Here is a 20,395-nt window from a genome sequence, read left to right on the forward strand (position 1 = left end):
AACAGTAGACTTAATGCACTGAGTGAAGTAAACAATTTATTTATTGTCAATAAAATTTCCCAACATAGATGTCTTCAAATACACCCATACCTGTCAAATTTTGGATTTGAGAATATGGGAAATGTCTGTCTGGTGCTACTGTCAGAGGAGGGGGAGGTGGGGATATTTATGGGAAAGTACTCAGACGGGAGCAGGGTGGGAAAGGGGTGTTTCCCTTATGAATACACCAGCCCCGCTCACTATCCACCAGTATTATAGATTAACTGGTGGCTAAATTAACTGGTGGCGGCATCTGGGAGAGACAGATGTTTCTGTGGGAGTGGCTTCTTAGGACCCCTTTACCGAACCAGGAAGTAAACAATGCACTAAGTTTAAAAAAACTACAAATTTTTGCAAAAATACTATCTGATTCCGTAAGACACACATTAAGATCTCGGGAATAACTAATTAGAAACACTTTTATTGGTCTAACATGGTATGTTGCCCCCCCCCCCCTTTTTTTACATTAATCTGTAAAATCACCAAAACAGGTAAAATACGCAGAACTTGTCCTGATTGCTTCAGAGGCTGAAACTCGTCAAAGGAAGATCGAAAGATGCCATAAGCAGATCTCAAAGCAAAGATTAATCTCTGAAAGTCGACACAAGTGTTGAAGAGCCGTGGGATTAAAAATAAAATGTTTAAAAAGGTTGACTGACTATGTTGTTTTTTCCATCTCCCTCATATTTCAATTGGATATCCACAAAAACAACAGCAGCAAAAAATTTTTAAACGCTGTTTTTGTAACATGTTATAGTTTATTTCCTAGTTCACTTACAGAAGACATGGCTACCGCAGATCTATGTGGCAGTGTCATTTCTTCTTTATTGTTGATATTTTTTGTCTCGTAATTTAACTAAACATTTAAAGTTAAATCACGTTCTTCTATAAATATACTGTGAATATTTATTATAATACTCAAAATCTGTTTAAATTATTGATGACTGAATGTTGTGGGAGTTTATGATGGCTACAGCCTGTTCTCGTGGTGAAGTGTAACAGACTCTGGCATGTTTGTAGAGCATCTACTGGATCAGAAATCTCTCCGTAGTCGCTTTGCAAAGTAAGAGTCCACAAAAAGCAACAAGTGTAGCGTCCCTAAAAATGCTAGAAATGGCCCTGCTCACAAAGAGCAGTGACACCACTTGTGTCAGTACTGCCCAAAGCTGGTATGTAGGATATGTTATTTTGTAAAAAAATAACACTTTAATGGAAAGTTGGCAGTCATAGACATTCATAAAAACTCCTTCATGTTCGCGACAGGGTTTATGTCATGTTTATGTCTAACTACACAGACTGTCATGATATACTTCACATTGGGACTACTGATTAGAGAACACTTTGAAGTTAAAAAAAACAACAACAAAAAAAACAAAGAATAAGAACGAAGACGATGCTTACTGTGGACTGAGCCGCAGGTCCCACTGTCGAACAAAGGTATCATAACCGCAGGTGAAGAGCTGGAACGGAGACTCAAAGACTATATCCAGCACCCCAGCACCACGACGAAACTCCGAGCCCAGACTGCATACACACGCTAATCTGTAAAGGAGACATCCAACAGTTGCATTTTTTATTTAGACATCCATCAGCTGCACAACATCTTAAATCACGTCTGAAATGTGAATAGAAATGAGAACAGTTAAACTAACTGAAAGAGACAAACAACATGGGTTGACACATAACCATATGTGTCAAGAAATTGTGTTTGTGTCTTTAAACCTCATTTGAATAAATGTTTAATTTCTCCTGCACATGTCTAATTTATACCTGCATGCCACTGATAAGTGACAGAGTAGACCATAAGACTCATTAAACCTTTATCTCCAGAAACCCAAATGAATATCCCTGAATCTCATGAAAGACTAAATTTAAACTGCATATTTACTAAACTTGTGCAATCGCCCCTGAAATTTAATTCCACATGTTTACTTAACAATAAGAAGATTTCTTTTAGTACTTAATAGAAGAGGTCCAAGGAGCATAACCTGTCACTGTGGAGTCTCCCATGTCTCTGGTGTCAAGTCCAGTGCTCTGTCAGAGAACTGAGACTGGAGAATCATGTAAGGCAGTTTTGATCCAGATCAACTTATTTAAGGTGGTCTGAAACATTTATATCATTATTTATGAAAACAATGACAATTTATGTTGTAGGAGGTGATGAAAAAACTATACAGAGCAAATACATAAGCCTAAAAAGACAAAATAGCTCTAGGTGAGCAGAAGGAAGAAATGTGCATTATTAATGACTTTTTCATCTCCTTCCAAAGAGTCAGACTTACAGATTTTTTACGTAAAGTTCTTAAAGAGAAGTGTTTCTTTTTGTCTGTCATTTCCCTCATTTCTGTCCAGTTCTACATGTGTGGTTCATTCCATATCTCTGGCGATGTATTTGTAAACTGGACCTTTGTCTTCATCATAATATGAAACAAACTACGGTAGTTGATTTGAACCTAAACTCTGAAATCATTGTGTGGGACAAAAAAGAAATTTTGAAATACATAGATGAAATATCTCTGTTTTGAGATGAGTTGATAATAGAGTATAGTGCTGCAAAATAATTTTTTTTTTCTTCACTAAGCTCACATTGTATTTTGCCGAGTTTCTTCTGTAAATTTTTCAGAAGAAAATAATTACTTGGAACGTAGTCGGATGTTTTCGTTGAGATGTTCATAAGACATTTAGCTCTTAAAACATCTTCTAGGTTTTATTTATCCTGAGACGTTTAAATTTCAGCTCATAGAAGCTCCTTAAACACTTTTTCACTTCAAATGAAGAACTTTATGTTTACTAACTTGTTAATCATTTGCAGCTTAATCTTACCTTAATATTACAGTGATAAAAACAAGCAAACTGCAAAACTGTGATGATAACCAAGACTAGCACATCTCTGAAAAATCTTAAACAAACCACTTACTTCTTCTCAGCATCTTGTGCTTTTATTAGCTACTATTCATGAATCAGCCCTGATCAAGATACAATGTTAGTTCTTGCCTTGAGGGTTAGAAAACTGGCTATCTGCCAGGTTGGAGGGGAATCCATCTTCCAGCAGGACGCCGCTTCAAACATACGGCCAGCCCAGAGCTAAAATAGACTGATCCCGGTCAAAGGATAGTATGTCAGACTGGCCATGTCAAACTTCCAACAGCCTGGAATCTGACACTTAAACTTTCTCAGACGTTCTCTGACCAATCTGACTGAGCCTGAGCTTTCTTACAAAGAAGAGTAGATAAAGATTTCAGGCAATAGATGCTCAAATCTGCTAGAAACAGAAGAGCGGAGGCAGATGTGCTTCTACAATGTACCAACTTAGAAGGGCTGAATATTAATATCTACTTCATTTTTCAGATTTTTTTATTTTTATTTTTTTTACAAGTCATACATCAATTTCCTTGAATTTCGCAATATTGGTCTGATGTGAACCAACGCTTTGATGTGTTGGTTCATCAAAGTCCTATAAGCTAAATGAGTGCTGCACTCAGCCGCTGCTTTACGCAGCCTTCTGTTTTGTCACAGAGTTTGGGTGAAGGACGAAAGAATTCTGTGCAAGTAGTAAACAGAGTTTGTGTGTCTGGGTTGATGTGCTGTGAGCTGAGGGTGTGGTCAACGAATTCACATCCCAGCAGCACCATGCTCTTGTGATCACACTCCGAGTTTGCTCCTCTTGCTACTCAGCACTTGATTATTGGAGAATAACTTGCACCCAGTAGGGTATGTGATTGCAGAATAACTGTCTCTTTGTTGCCATTTATTACCCTCTGTGACCGTGACTGTGTGCTACTCTCACATTTGTGATACCTGCCTCGTAGCAACCTTTTAAAGGAGGCCAGTGACCTTAGTGACAGACCAGTGCAATGCCTCAAACTGTGCCCCCTCCCTCGCCCTGGAGCTCAATCCACAAGCTTGGGCTAGTAATCCCCTAGTCTTACCCCAGGGGCCATGTTATTGGACCAGGGCTTTCCCAGTGGGATGCCTTACTGGGTGAGAACTCTCATTGCCAGGGCCTCAGAACCAAGCGAGGGCCAATGGGGAAATTTAGATGAAGTGCATTTTGGATTTGTATGGAATAGTAATTCCTTAATTTGGGTTTTACATTGAAATTTCTGGGTTCAATGTGAAACCCAAAAACAAATTAGAAAAATTATAAAAAATTATAAACCGAGCAGAGGACAAAAACAGTTGTAAGGGTTACACACAACATAACATGAGTAACATTTAGTAATGACAGTAATGTGTCGATGCAAAGTGCAAAACAGCATAGGTTCTCACATTGTATGTAAGAACCGTTTACAGGATGGAGGCGTAAACGTGCAGACAGAGCACACTGAATGTCTGACTTGCTTTTACCAAAGAGAGACCGTTTGCCTGAATCACAAGCGGACATGTGCGCCATGTCTGTTGTTAAGTAAATAGTTTGTCTCAGGAGAATACGGCAGCACGCTTTAAATGTCACACATGTCAGGTACTGTTCCAGTGATTATATCTGATATTGCTTTTTGTCTTTTTTGCAAATAACTGTTCCCACTAAAATAAAGAATGCCCGTTTCACAGCTGAGGGAGACATCAACTTCTGTGGAAAATAATCTATCACATTAGCACCAGATGGTAATTTACTGAGACATTCAGGGTTTTCAAAATAAGAAACATCTTTTATTTTGATCAACTTCATAAAAGGTTTGTGTATGAAAAACCTATACTTCCTGTACAACTCCTGCACTAATCTTCTGTGTAGAGGTATTTTCACTCTTCTTATTGAACAATGCTTACTTGTTTTTTCCCTGAGAGGAAAGCAATTTGACCCAGAGTGTGAGTCGGCCGTTTTGTGGTACCCGGTTAGCTTCAGAAGGCCCAGACTTAGTGACTGTTATGAAGGGGCTATTGGCTGTGTGACATTCAAAGTCCTGGTTTAAGCTTGTCTGGCAGCTCTGCAGGAGCCACACTGGCTTTAGGGGCCACACACGCACAGACACACACATACATGCCCACGCCCACACACGCACACACACATAGGTTTCCAAAGTTGTGAAAGGAATCATTAATGAATTGACAAGGTTGGAAACAATGTATAAGCTAAGGGAATTATGCTTTAGTGTGGAGACAGCTAAAGAAAAACAGTGTGTGTTTTTGTAACAGAAGTGGTTGGAGGCTCTTGTAAAGGATAAGCTCTAAAACAACAGCCTGGATGCACCGGGAAACAAACCGTTTTGTCAAAAGCTGTCAGACAGGTGAAGAAAAGGATTCCTGCTGAGGTATATTCACTAAAACAAACAGAGGGGAGTCACGCAACCTGCTGCACATCAACCCCTTTCATCCCGCATCCCTGGACCAGCTGCACAATGACTGAAGCAGGAGCGGGAGGAGGAAACACAGCCCATCGAGAATGAAAGATCACCTCGAAAATGTCTAGCAAATTCACATATTGCCAAGACAATGCAGCATCAATTTGTACAACGGGGTGTCTGTACCGCTGTAGACGTTTAACCCTGTCCTTTCAAAGTCAGGAATGCGAGGAATCCCAGCCTGATCATTTGACTGTAAAAAGAATGGCTTCTTTTCTGAAGTCACAAAGGGAGATGTTGGTGGAGGGGAGTAATGATCAGAGTCTTCTACCTTTGATGCCGATTCCCTCCTCTGTGTTTGACCATGAGGGAAATTGTGTGAAAAGTTGGGGTGTTGCTCAGATGACGCTGCATGTGTGGCATCCCCTTCCATACGAGTGATCATACAATTTCTTTGTCCCTCTGAGATGGTGAGATGAGAGAATGTTAAATTAAAATTAAAGTGCCAAGAAGTCATTGGGATCGTGGGCTTTTGTGGCTACACCTCTGTTCAATTTAAGGGTCTCAAAGGCTCTCAGCCTGCTGTCAGGCTATTCACTCTTGTAAATCTCTTGCATTACTGATTTTCACAAGTAGCAGAATGGTGCATCTTCTCTAGAAGGTTCTGTGGCAACAGCTGGTTTGTGTCTCCAACAGTGGCCTGTTTATGATGTTTTCACAGAGAAGAGTCTTAAATCAAAGGAACACTGTGGTTGTGCACTGGGGTGAAGCTGATGCAAACAGTGGATGCTGGGTTAGGCAAGGCAGAGAATTACATGTTTGCTATTCAGCTTAACAAATTAAGCAAATAATAAGTCACTTTTAAAAATACAGGCTACAGCTTACAAATTGATGGTCAGAGATTCTATTTCAGAATTTTCTGCTAGACCAGAATATACTGCTTTCAATAACAGCAAGTGGCCTTTAAGCAGCTCCAGACCATCACTCTACTCCACCACCATGTTTGACTGTATGGCCAGATGTTCTGCTTCTGAAATCCTGGATTTTTCCTGATGTGTGGATAAATGATGGACCCAAATGCAGCTTGCAGAGGTGTAGAGTAGATTTTGTAGACTGAATGACAAAAAAATTAAAAACAAAAACTTTCTTTTGCTCCAACAGTAGAGCAAAATCACCACAGGAATCAGGAACAATAGCTGGCAGGGTAACAATGGAGAAGTAATAGGATTTAACGGGAGGAACCAGCGAGGAGTGAGAGGAAAACAGGTATATAAGTACTGGGAGAGTGAATGCTGGAACAAAGGACCTGGGCTGATTAGCTAACGGGTTGCAGGTGTGAAGGGAGAGAGCAGAAGGCAGGTTGAGGGGAGAAAAAGAGAGAGAGTGAGAGACAGAGAGGGAGAGAGAGCCACAGTGGGCTAGGGAATAAATCTAACTTTAAAGAATAACAAAACATAAGAGATATAATTCAACTAGTGCAACAAAAAATAACCAGATATAATAAAAAGTTAAAAATAAAACACCAGAATCACTAAGAAAGAATTGAACTAAGGTAAAACAATGTGGATCCAAACAAAAAAAGAGACTAAAGAACACAGAATAATAATGAAACTAGAATCAGTAACAGAAAGTTACAATTATGTATAAAAACTACCATAGAGAGGGCCTTTAAATGCAAAGTTATCAAGGACAGGAAGTGGTGATATTAAAATCTGGCTGGCTGGTGTCAGGCAGAGCAAATGCCCAACACCTTAACAATTTACAAGACAGAATCTGGGCCAACTGGATAAACTGTGTTTATGTCTAGTGGATGTGCTGTTTTACAACCAGATGGAGTGAAATTAGAGATGGCTGATGGCCTAAGTCACTTTACTTAGGCCATCCGTAAACATATGTGCATACGTTGTGAATCAAGAAAATGTATTACTGTTCAGAGTACTCAGTTATATTTGTCACAGTGGGTTCTTAAGATTCTTAAAATAAATATTTAGTTACAAAATAGCCTTTGATAAGTGATTTCCATATGAAATTTATTCAGGATCTCATCAGATTTACTAAACTCTTCAACAGCTATGACCCCTGAACAGAAAGCAGTCAGGACATTTCATTATTCCCAGATGGCGTTACAGTTAACTAGAAAATTCCCCTGCACGTTCTGCACTCCAACACCATAAATGACCCATTTCATTATGCAGATCACTTTGTAAGAACATCAATTTCCCATTCCCACCTGATGAAGGTGCCTACTCATCCCTTTCGTTGTTCTTCCTGTGTGGCTGCTGTTTTGTACCCTCCTCGAGTTTCCAAGCCTTTTGGGAACAGGAAGCAGCTTTTTGTATGTGGCTGTGTGTGATGTTGTGTTGGCCTGTTGTCACTGGCCCATGTAAAGCTGGGAATTACTGAAGCCTTGTCAGGGATTTATCAGGTTTAAGGTTTACCTTTCCAAGCCAGGATTTTTTAGAGGCCCCTCACTCTGAACAGCTTTTTGTTGGAGATTAAAGTGTGCTGTAGTGTTTTTAAAACTGCAGCTTTTTTGATCCATAAAGGGCCACAATGATAATGTTAACAACCAAAATGCCCATACATGAATATGACATAGATTGTTACACTCATTATTACGCCGTCAGATCCAACCTGGGAGGATACACTAACATTGGTCTGTCTGCTGTTCTCTACATATTTACTGTAATTGGTGCACCACTTCAAACTGGTAATATCCAAGAATATAAGCATATTTCAGCATAGTAACCAGCCAGGTGCTGCTAATTCAATGCTTTTGAAAATTGGTCATAATCAGTGTGACCACCCCAAAAGAATGCAGGAGCTATGGCAGTTTACTGGTACACTGATTTACTGATTTACACTGGTGCGTGTGTGTTCACACAGTGCAAATAAGGAAAGACATCAGCAATGGTCTCATAGCAGCATTTGTTGCTGCTCACCGATCTGGTAAGGGTTGCAAACTTGTTTCCAAACTATCAAAAGTCCAGTGGAACAGTAAGACTGTTCACAAGTGTAAGACTTTTAAGACAGTCCTCCCGAGGGTGAATGTCTCAATAAATTCACTAAAAGGTCAGTCTGTGCAATGATGTCCCAGGTCAACTCTGAGGCGTGTGTCTTAAAAGTTCAGAATTGTGACAGTTTGGTTTAGAAGGAGGAAGCATCTTCTTTCTAAAAAGAAAATGGCAGAATGTGAGGGTTGGTGATGGGTGTCTGTATCCTACCTCTCTCCTTCTGCCAGGGGATTGCATCCAGCTGTTCCCCCATTTGGGGTGCACTATATAGGGGAGCTGGTTCTGGAGAAGAGATTCAACCCCTTTTAAGTTCTCGTCGAGCTCTTTCATTACCTCGTTCACCCCTTGGCTCTTAGAAAATAAGTAAGACTAATCAATCCCCCATTCCATTTACTCATTTGCTCAGAATGAACCCATAAGAACCAAAGTTGCGATATGGCCTCCTAGCATTGCCATCAAGCTGCCCCAGGGCAGCTGTGGCTACAATCCAGTAGCTTGAAGTCATTTTATTCATGCCCAATACCTTCTTGTAAGAGCAGATTTTTAATTTAGTTTGAATCCCCTGTGGAAAAAAAAGATGCTAGAACAGGTTCCTCACTCACCGTTCCACATCCCAGATACGAAGAGGATAGAAGTTCTCACAGCATGCAGTGCCTGTTACAAACGAACTGGACATAAAACACAGAGAAGGAGAAACATTTAGAAAAACAACTAGAGTATAGGAAAAAAAGCAACAAAAGTTACTGGTGGGTCCAACCTTAAAACAAATTTGCCTCAAAACACAAATCTACATTCTGATGCAGAGTTGTCATACAGTCAAATCAGTCATCATATAACTCAAAATATGACTTTAAAAAAGTAGCTTTTCTGCTAATATGTGTTTAAGATGAATATATATTTAGCAATATACATGTGTGTCCTTAAGATTATTGTTGCTAATAGTTATTTATTGTTATATGTTTATAATTATTATTTTTATTTACTTATTTTTCTATGCCATACTAAGACAAACAACCTCACCACCCCTTCATGGATTAATATAGTCTTTTAAACATAATAAAATAGTTTGACATGACATCAGCCAACTGACCCTATTTTATCATAGGTACAAAGACCAACTTTGCTCGGTTAAATACTAGCAGCTAACAGTGGATATAACAGAATAGCAGCCATTTTGGGCCACATCAGCTTCAGATCTTGTATTGCAGAAATTATTTATGTATATATTTTTTGTCAGTTCAGAATACAACAGATTATGACTTTAGCCTGGATCAATATGAGAAAAGAAGTGTTCTTAAAAACTGACTGATTAGACAGTAAAAGATAAGTGAACAAAAACAGAGAAAAAAGATGGGGAGAACCTTTCCCTCTCCCTTGCACACACATGCACGCCCACACACGCAAACACACAAACCAGACTTGTCGCTGCCTCTTTTCATTACACATTGTTTCTCGGCAAAAGAAAAGAGACAAAAACTACAACACTTGTGATCCTTTGATTGGAGAAGCAGTTTGGAATTAGCAGCCTAGGTATGCACGGTGAATGGTCTGCATGTGGAGCAGTCGGAGAGCAGTGAAAGGAGAGGGGAGGAGAGCTGTTAGGGAGGGTTGACGGGGTGTGTTTGGGTGTTAGAAGCTATGTAGAGGGTGGGGTGGAGCCCAGGGGTGCTGGTGGTAGGGGGGCTTCTGTTGGGTTGGGACTGAATCTCAGGACTTAGTGCCCCCCTATAGGGATGACAGACAGGAGGGAGGTCCCACTTTTATGCTCAGTAAGGTGGTTACAGACAAATGCTGCCACCTGCATTAAAATACTTTGGATGAATGTACAGACACTGATGTAGAGAAGTCAACAATAGGTAGGCACTGACTCAAATGAATTCTGACAAAAAGCCCTGGAGACACGAAGACATTTCTGCTCAGTAGATAACCAGTAGACAATAGAAATGAACAATAATTAATAAGCAGATTAGCTGTGAAACACTGGATGTACAGTATGGATCCACTATTTGCAAGATATACCATTAGGGGTCAATCCATTGTTATTTAGTCACAGTAGTGATGGAATTGGTCTTGAGTTGCTGGCAGTCAAGACTGTAGGTAATATGATGTCTGTACAGACTAGCCTGGTAAAACCCAGCCCCTTTTTCTATGCTTTGCTTCTTACAAAGGGCCAGGGCTCTCGGCTTCACAGACCATGCTGTGGTTCGCAGACTGTGCGGTGATTTGAATCAAGCAGGATTGCATAGGAAGTCGATGGCCAGGCTACATACACATATCACCAGTGAACATCCAGGGCTTGTACAGGTTGTGGAGGAGTGGACCCAGATAGCAAGCAATGGCAATTCGATGTTGAATTATGGTCAAAAAAGTTGATTTTTGGTTGAGTTTGACGATTGACGGTGGATCAGCCATCAAACAATCATTCAATTCGAGCCAGTTAGCTAAAGTTGAAAAGACGCCATTGAATCAATGGTTGAATTCTGATGACTGAAATGCTGACGTCTGATCAATGTTGAACCAACGTATGATGTTTGACACAACCCTCCTTCTCTTTGAGCTCTGAGTGAGAACATTTCATCATTGGGAATGGGTTTATCACATTTTAAAGCAAGCACTGTTAAGGACAGTGGGCTGTGATTCCTTTGTGTACATTTTCTTACTTGTCTGTAAATATTATTACTGAAATATGGTGATGTGTGAAATACCATAATGTATGATAATTACATTATGGTAACAGCCATAGTGTAATGATAATACCCAATAATACCCATCGTCTGCCAACAAAATTGTGTTTAACACCAATGAAGAAATTTGTAATGATATGTTATGATGTAGATCTATCAGACCAAAAAAATGTTGATCCAATAATGGAATAAATATTAATTCCTAACTAATTCAATATAAAGTAAACTGTGAATGCAGATCCAAATGTAGATGTTGGTTGAATCAACATTGATATAGAGTCAGTTATGGGTGAAACTCTGAGGTTCAACATGTAAATCGCCGACCACTTTCCATATTATTCCAATGTCAGGCTTCAGTGTGGATTCAATGTTTCTGGTTAGCTATATTTCAGTGTTGATTCACTCATATTTGGCTATCTGGAGAAGTACCTGGATGTCCGCGTCAATAATAAAATGGCCTGGTACTTGAACACAAACGTTCTGTACAAGAAGGGTCAAAGTCGTCGCTGTAGAAACATCTTAAAGATGATCAGTGGCAAAAGCTCAATTTTGCTCTTTGGGAAAGGCTGAGAATACTTAAGTAAATGATTTCTTAATATTCTATTTTTAAAGAATCACACAAAAAAGGTTACGACATTGTCATATATGGGTATTTATGTTAAGAATTTTTAAGAAAGAGATTAATCTTATATATATAATACGGTTGCAACAAAACAAAAGGTGGTAAAAGTGAAGGATTGTGAAAACCATGTCCATGTGACTGCATATGAATGCAAGAGGTAGAACGAGGTACTACTGTCTGATGAAACTAAAACTAAACTTGGTCTGGCTCCTCATCAATTGCAAAATGTAATTAACGAAGACAAAACACCACATAGCACCCTGAACACACCATCCACAGTACGAAACATAGTAGTATCAGCATGTTGCTGTACGATCCTGCATCTCAGTTAATTCCATTCAAATTTAAACTCAAAAATACTTTATTAATCCCAAAAGGAAATTAAATGTTGTTGACTCATTAATTCTTCAAAAAGTTATTGTAGATTGTAATGGATGTTGGCAGGAAATATCTCTTGTCGCTGTCTGTATTATGGTGAATCTGAAGAAGCCTCTGACTGAAGATACTATGTCTTCCCAAGACAGCCCCAAGAAGATTGTGGTTGTAACAAGACTAAAGGTGGAAACATTTCAAAAGTAGTGTAAGTGTACACTGTTCAGGAAGCCCTGACAAAAGGCCTGGAGCAAAGCAATACCAACACCACGAATGCAGGTGGGATCATCATGACATGCAAATGCTGAGGATTGTGCCGAGCATATGAGTGTTGGGAGAAGGGGTCAGAGTGATGGTCGGACAGCAGAGGGCTGCGGTGGTGGGGGGCAAGGCCATCCAAGCAAGACCCAGAAGCATCTGTCAAGCCAGTTAGCAAGAGCAGCCCATTGGCAGGCCCCATTAATTAGTGTTGGGTAAACTCATTTCAGACCCAAATGGGTCGGACAGGGCCAAGACCAGTATGTGCCATGGGTGACCTCTGACCCAGCTGACACAGGATACAATAGGGTTACCCTCACACTTACTATCTGCACCCTATTACTCTCCATTACTCACATTACTCACCCCTCACTAGGCTGCGGCACTGGCAGAGGAAAGCTAGAGGACATCATCTATACAATAAAAGACCCCCCCGCTCTCTAACTAACTCCCTCACCCTTCTGAAGTGCCAACTGGGCCTGATCTTGGGTCAGAGCTTGTACTGATATTATAGCTGCTAAGGTCAGAGCCTCTCTCGCCTAATGTGGGGCAGGTATCCCCCGTCCCCCACACAAAGTTCTGTGTCTGACTAAAGAGAACCACCCATCTCTAACCCCACCAGAGCCCTCCGCCCTGTAACTCCACCTCTCATCATTAGCAGCATGCTGGGCCTCTGTTAGCGTTTGGGTAACCTCATCAGCTGGTTGAATTATCTAAGGGTCTGTGTGGGGTGGGGTAACACAAACTGAGTGTATAGTGGGAAACTGGTTTATTTCACACAGACACACGCACACCCACACATGAACAAATCACAGACATGTTGACGAACATGCACACAGTCAGTTGGAAACAAACTTCTCATTCACACAAGTCACTTAATTAGTAGGACTACACACACAGACGCATGCATGCCAACACACTTACCCACACACACACCATTGGGAGTCGAATCCAACAGTTAAAAACATTGTTAGCTTTAAATCTATAGCCCAGACCACGATTTATCCCCAGAAACCACAGGACATCAAGCTTCTTCTGAACAGATAAGAAAAGCGAGTTCAGAAGACAATTTAAGGTACTGCTCAAGAGACGAATACAAGTTATTTTTCCAAGTCCGAGTCAAGTGTCAAACTTATTCTATGCATTTATGAACAATTATATATTAATTTTATTCATTTCACTCAATGTGCAAAAAGAGTCATAAGCTGTTTCAAATCATAGTGAAATTGATAAAGCGTAAAATTTTCCTCCTTAGAAATATAAAACTCAATTGAAGGTAAATGGGCTGCACTTGCATTGGTCATTCCCGCACGCACACGTGCACAAAAAAACATACAAACACACACAAACTGTGGTAATATACATTATATCCACGACTGCCCTGTGATTGGCCACGACCAAGCCAGTTATAAGTCTCCCGGGAGGCTTTTTGAAGTATTAACAGATTCTACAACTTTAGATTCTAAGCTTTCTGATGATGTCAAACACAGACATTTATGAAGAAAGGACCTTTTGAATATTGGCACTCTACAAACAAGATTGGGTAGAAAACAAGCCTCAGAATGTCAAAAGATTTCTCCAGAAAACCTGTTCAGCTACATGGGAGTGTTACCAAAGTTTATTAATTTACATTACTTTGCAATAACCCCACCCCACAGCACTGACTGTCAATAGCTATGACTGGGAAGGTGTGTAGAAAAAAGTAAGCTTTGGTCTAGATTATTTAGTTAGAAATATGTTTTAAGAAGTTTTCAGCTTTTGTTCCATTTTCCAATAAGGTTGTGAGTAGGGCTGTATCAATTCCTCAAGTGATTCGAGTACTTTGATTACTAAAAATCCCTCAAGGCAAATTATCTGCCTCCAGGATTATTGCCTTAAAATCTGTTTTATTATTTACAGCACTGTGTTACAGCCGGTGATTATTTGTGTTGCACAATGCTCTCACTTCCACCTATGAGTTGTTGACGAATGCGAAATGTTAGCAGCATAACGTCCTATTTTCAAGTTCGGTCCAGGGAATGTGGAGGTGTTTCATTGAGTTATGATGATGTCTGAGTTTTTAGCGTTTTTTGGGGGGACCTTTAAGCATCCTTAAATTGACAAGCGCGATGCACGGACTACGACAGTCTTTCTCCTCCTGGAGCTGCTGGTTCAGAGCGAACAGCGGGGAAGAGCGAGGCAGGTGTATTTATACAGGTGAGCGAATAGACTGAACACAGGAGGCTGTTATGCTGTAGTTGATGCTTAACGTAAGTGTAACTTTATGGATGAACCAGAAAATAAATTATCCTCCATCCCAGTCGCAACAAATGGGTGGTGGAGTGCATTCCATTGGTACATAGCTGGTAGATGTGCTTCAGTGTGTGACGGAGGAGCCTAATCAAGTCATTCACATAGACACAAAAGCAGAGCCAGCCCAAGGCATAAGCAAACTAAGTTGCTGCTTAGGATCCTGGAGCCATTAGGGGGCCCACTAAGTGGAACATATATATTTTTATTAGTAAGGATTTCTATATGAAAGTAACAAAAACACAAAATTTTATTATAAAGTTGTGATTTTTTTTTAAACAATAATGTATATTTAATCATGTTGAAATCATTCTTTATACAGGCAAAAGGAAAAAATTAATAGCTCTTGGGGGCCCCCTGGTGGCCCTGGTAGGTCACGCTTCTCTAGTAATATGAGCTGCCAGTGTGCAGTGCGAATCAAAAACCTCAAAAGCACTAGCGGAAGATAAGAAAGCAAAACAATGTTGCAAAAAAGGAGGAAGAATAGAAAACGGCAAAGATAAAGGTATGTTTGAGTGTGTCATGGTACGGTAATGTTCATCAGAAAGATTTCTGGAGCTGCTAATAGAAAATTATCTTGATAGCAACCTTGAACGGTTCAGTTCAACAGCCACACACTTACACTAGCGTCTTTGTGTCAATCTGAGATTAAACTGTAAATGAGTTGATTCTCGTGGTTGGCCCTATATGTTTCAGAAGTTGGCTTCATAATGTTTGATAACGATAATTAAAACTTGACATTGTCAACCGAAATGTTTTAGATCCGGCTAAATGGCTACTGCATTAGTATATCAATGAGCTACTCTAAGCTAGTTGGTGATGTGTAGTTTGTTGCCAAGCATGATAATTTATGTGGCCAAAAAAAGACATTTTTACATGAATTTATAAGTTACATGAAACGTCTTCAGGAGTTGTTAAAATCAGTTGAAGGCTCAGAATCACCCCTGGTCCACATTCTCAAGTGACAGAAACAAATTTAAATTTTAGCAGTTGGATTTACATCTCAAAGAAATTAACTTAATCAAAGTATGTCATGAATGTGTGTGTATGTATTCCATCTTAATTAGGAGTGCACCGATTGTAGTTTTCTCTTCTGATCGCAGATTTCCAATCTTTAAAAAGCCTGACCTACCAATTCCGATTTTAGCCGATATCATTTTTTTTTGTCTGTAATGTCACTAAATGTAGATGTTTTCCTGCTTGATACACCCGATTCAGAAGATCGCAGTTCAGCAAACACCTGCTAATCAGCCATCAATTGAAATCAGAAGGGCTGAAGCAAGAAAACCCTAAAACATACAGGCCAGTGTGCCATGAGGACCAGGGTTGGGAAACACTGCACTATGGAGTTTCCATGAACCCTGAACTTTGGTGGAACTAAACCAGGCCTAAATACAAGCTGGAGGTACTATTTCTTGGCTGACCAGGGAACGCCTTGGGGTTCCCCCAAAGGAGCCAGGCCAAATGGTATGGCAGAGCGAAGTCTGACCCTCTCTGCTAGGCTGCTGCTTCCACGATCCAACCTTAGATAATTCGAAGATAATATTAAATGTTAGACAATGACTTAACCTAGTATATTTTTGCAAAAGACAAAAATCCATATTTTCTCAGAAATTGGTGATTTTTATCCTTTGTCTTCATTTGTGCTCTAGTGACTTGTTCCTGGTTTTGCCCTGGTGCATCACATTTTAATTGAAAAACATCAACAATGGCACGTGACTTTGACCAAGCAGCATGCATGCATGTTTAGAAGAAAAAAAGTTCTTCATGTCTTTAAAAGTTGTTTTTTTTTTAGAGATATAAAGTTTTTGTCGAACTGCGATAATAAGCTTGGAACTAAACAATCTTCACACATTGGACTCTTCTAGATTAGGCTCCATCAATCTTCCATTCATATCTGATCAAAATTTGTGAAGGAATCATTTTGTCTGTAAATGTTTTATCTGTGGAAACTTTCTACTAATTTATTTATGACAGTCTGAATTTCTTTCCGTTTTTCAATAAATGTTCTGTAATCTCTGTGTACTGCTGCCAGTCATGGCCGGGTTTCTTGTGTAGAAGAGATTTTTAATTTCAATGAGAAAGTTAATAATAATAATAATAATAATAATAATAATAATAATAATAATAATAATTTTCATATTGTAGTAGGGAGTTGTTAGTTTTTGCATTCTTTTTTTGCAGGGACTATTTCAAAGAACATCAATAGTTTTCTCAGTCTGTTGTGCAGAAAACATCATCAGTTTCCACCTTTTCACAGCCATGAAAACAGTTTTACTCCCTTAAATAATGAGCCCCAGTTTGCTAAGCCTCACTGTGATGAGATTGACGAATGAATGAAATTCTTGCCTCTCATAATGATGGTCTTGACTTTAGTTGGAGTTAGCTTGGAGAAGTTTTGTGTTAGGAGGACACAAAGCAAACAAAAAGTAAGTCAGTATTTATCTTAGCCTCTGGGCCCTGGACCAATTACAATGAATAAAGGCGAGCAGCCCATGTCTCTGCTCTGGGAATATGAAGGCATTTGGCTCTGGACTCCAGGGGCGGTTTGGCTTTGCCCCGTCACCCCAGACCCCCACCTCACCATCAGAAAGAGGGTTGTTAATTTGTTGCGCTTGACCCCGGGCTTTGTGCCTGATGTGTATCTAGTTTGTAAAAAGTGCTTTTATCTGGTTTCTAAATATGTCTGGGCTCACAGGGTTATGATGCTTTTATATTGGTCAGGGAGGGAGACAATGGTCAAAGGGTACAAGGGCTGACCCCACACCCCCCACCCCACACTCCCGAGCCTCCTCTCCCTTGCTCCATCGGCCCTTTGCACACCGATATGCATGATCAAACATTAGCATGCACACAATCATGCACTTTCTCTCTCACAGATTCACACACACATATGCTAGGACCCCGTTGTTCCATCTTCACCCCCTGTGGTCCTTTTGGCTTCTGTTCGTGTCTTCTGTGTGTAGGGTCACCAGGACATTCCTCAGCCAGCCCCTTGGCTCTGTTCATCCAGCTGGAACCAACTGGGGTCCAACACCAACCATCCACACCAGCCACACAACACAAATCATCTGCAACCATGATGGTTTCCAAGACTGTTGGTAATTTAGTGATTTTTTTGTTTGTTTTAAGTCAGTACTAATGGTGTCATTTTCACAACACACCACTTTGGTATGTGAACATTAAGAACGTTATTCCAATGTTGTGACTTTTACATTAGCACACAAAAAGAGCCAAATATAAAATATTAAGTCCAGTTCCATTTTAGGTGGAGAATCACAGATGACTTGATTGGGTTCTAAAAAAAAAAAAAAGGTCCTGATTAAAACTAACATTTATTACAGGATTTATGCCATCCTCATTGTGAAGCAATACATTCCTGAAAATGTATTGCACAAGAATTCAGGACAGAAATACTGTTTGCAAGGGCAAAAAGCATTAACTTTTGGGTAAGAACAAATTTTAGACCTTTACTAAGGCAGATGAGACCGGGGGTTAAGATTGGGGGATAAGACTGACCGATCACCAATCTCTTAAAAAAAGGAAAATGGCATTCATAAATTGGCTGGCTGATAAATTGGTGCACCCCTGACTTACATCTTGCTCATATCTCCACTATGGTGTAGTATTGTAGTGCAAACAAAATTTCAACAAGATGTAACAGCTAGGCTGCAAAATATGCCAACTTATAAATGCATAATGCTTATAAATTGTTCATTTTAAGGCAATTTATAGGCCTTCAGCTGAAAATAAATGTTTTAACCATCCATTTATCATGACAGGAATTTTTAAAAAAATCTTTATCTCCTCCTCTTTCTCCTGATCCTATGTCCTCTTTTCCCTTCCTCCTTGTCTTCATGTACCCTCCTCTGTCCCATATTACTGCTGCTATTCTACCTACTTATTTTGTTTGAGCTTGCTACGTTTCTTTAACTAGGCAATTTGCTAAACCAGTAAAGAGATAGTATGAAGAGGGACTGTTTCAGCTCCACCGTGTGGGAAGAGCTCTGAGCTCTGAGACAGTCCTCTCCACTGACTGTCTCATGTACTTTATCAACTTCTGCATGGAGAACATTGTGCCCATCACAAAGGTAAGGTGTTTTTCTAACAACAGACAAGGGAAACAAGGAGGCGCTGAGAGCTGCAGAGAAGGAACTTGTGAAAGAAATTTAGGGAGGGAAACAAAATCCACAGAAGATGGAGTACAGCAACATTGGTGGGGTTTGAAAGAGCCTGAAGACAATTGCCTTGTAGTACATTGTCAGATTCCTACAACTGTTTATCACAGCATGATAAAATAAGTTAAGTTACCAAATTGACTTTAGTGAATGAGATACGTCCTAATGACCCAAACCCTTTATATGCAGGTGAGTGGATAAATGAGAGGAAAAAGTGCTTCAAACTTCAGCGGCAGGCCATTACTTACTCGGAATATGAAAGCAATTTTGTTTTGTAAGATCAGCTCTCAGTGATATGCGTTTAGTCCCTCTAAAAATAAGACAAACATATCCAGGAGCCAGGGTTTTTATAAAACTGTAAATTTTCATTAAAAACTTTAAAATTTCTTTTTAGGACGCAAGGATTCAAGAATTTTTTTTATTGTCTTTCCCTTTGCTCGTTTATGGAATGAAATTCAGACTCACATAAAAAAAAATCTAACGCACAAATAAAAAATAAATAAATAATAAAATAATTTATGTGATATATATATATATATATATATATATATATATATATATATATATATATATATATATATATATATATATATATATATATATATATATATAAAAGGTGTGTGTGTAAATAATTTATGAGAGGAAGTTGAATTAGGTACAGCTTGAGTTCAGAGGACTCAGGCTGTGACATATTTTGGTCACAATCAGCATTCATTTTGGCTGCGGGAAACTTCACGCTGTTCAAGTTCAATTTTTCCAGCCAGGCAAAATAAAATAAAAAAATAGGTGCTAGTTTTCAAACAGTATTACGGTGTTTGGTCACCCTTTATTTATGCTTGATCGATAAACAAGCCTCCTGTCACTAGGTGGCAGCACTGTTCAAATTAATCAACAGGCTGCCTCTTAAAGCCAGTAGAAGTAGCCTACAAAGGCACACTGAGGATAAAAGCGTGGATGTTTTGAGGAGACATAGAGAGAGATGGAGAAGTTTGTGACAGTGACAACAAAAATGGTGACAGAGGTAAAGGAAGTATGACTTTAGTTTTACTAAGAAAATCAAATTTTTAAAAAATACAAGAATAAAGTCAGAATATTGCAAGAGCAAAAACATTTTAGAGTACTTACTGTAGTTACTATTACTGGCAGAATAAAGATGCAATTTTGCCAAAGGTTATTCATTCATGAGAAAAAAAAGTCATTTTAATAAGATAAGAGTTCTCAAGATGTGCAAGTCTGGTTCTTTATTTGAAATAATAAACAAACAGTTGCTTAAACAATAGCTTAAGTGTCCTGGGACTGATAATTTGATTCTCAGATTAAGTATTATTTTTATTTGCAAACCAAATCTCAGTCACAAGATGCTGAGTATTCCTCATTTCAGTGCAGTGTGGGGCAGATTATCATGAAAGTATGATTTTATCATCACATTATTGCAAATTCACTTTAGTACTTAAACAAGCAAAATACTTAGTCCACTCCATCATAAGCACGTAACTGTAGCTCATAGAAAAAGGCCACACCTCTCCCTCAGCCAACTAGCACCAAGTCATTGCTCTGCCTCAGCCAATCATCACTCAAGAACCCCTTCAAGAGGCCAAACGACCATCGATCCACCTGCTTCCCAACTGTGTTTCGATTAAGATAGCTGGTACATGCTCTT

The 20,395-nt window shown here is 39.4% G+C and overlaps 1 protein-coding gene across 2 annotated transcripts in view; it reads right to left on the reverse strand.

Moving 5' to 3' along the window:
- Positions 1-20,395, reverse strand: part of fbxw4 (F-box and WD repeat domain containing 4) — a 39,688-nt gene that overhangs the window by 6,730 nt on the left and 12,563 nt on the right. For both annotated transcript variants that reach the window (XM_044137136.1, XM_044137137.1), the window contains 2 exons: positions 8,935-9,000; positions 1,441-1,581 (listed from right to left, as the gene is read on the reverse strand). In XM_044137136.1, the coding sequence (XP_043993071.1) occupies positions 1,441-1,581; positions 8,935-9,000 (207 nt within the window). The remainder of the gene's footprint in view (positions 1-1,440; positions 1,582-8,934; positions 9,001-20,395) is intronic.

Source organism: Gambusia affinis, linkage group LG13, assembly GCF_019740435.1.
Source record: "Gambusia affinis linkage group LG13, SWU_Gaff_1.0, whole genome shotgun sequence".
NCBI lineage: Eukaryota > Metazoa > Chordata > Actinopteri > Cyprinodontiformes > Poeciliidae > Gambusia > Gambusia affinis.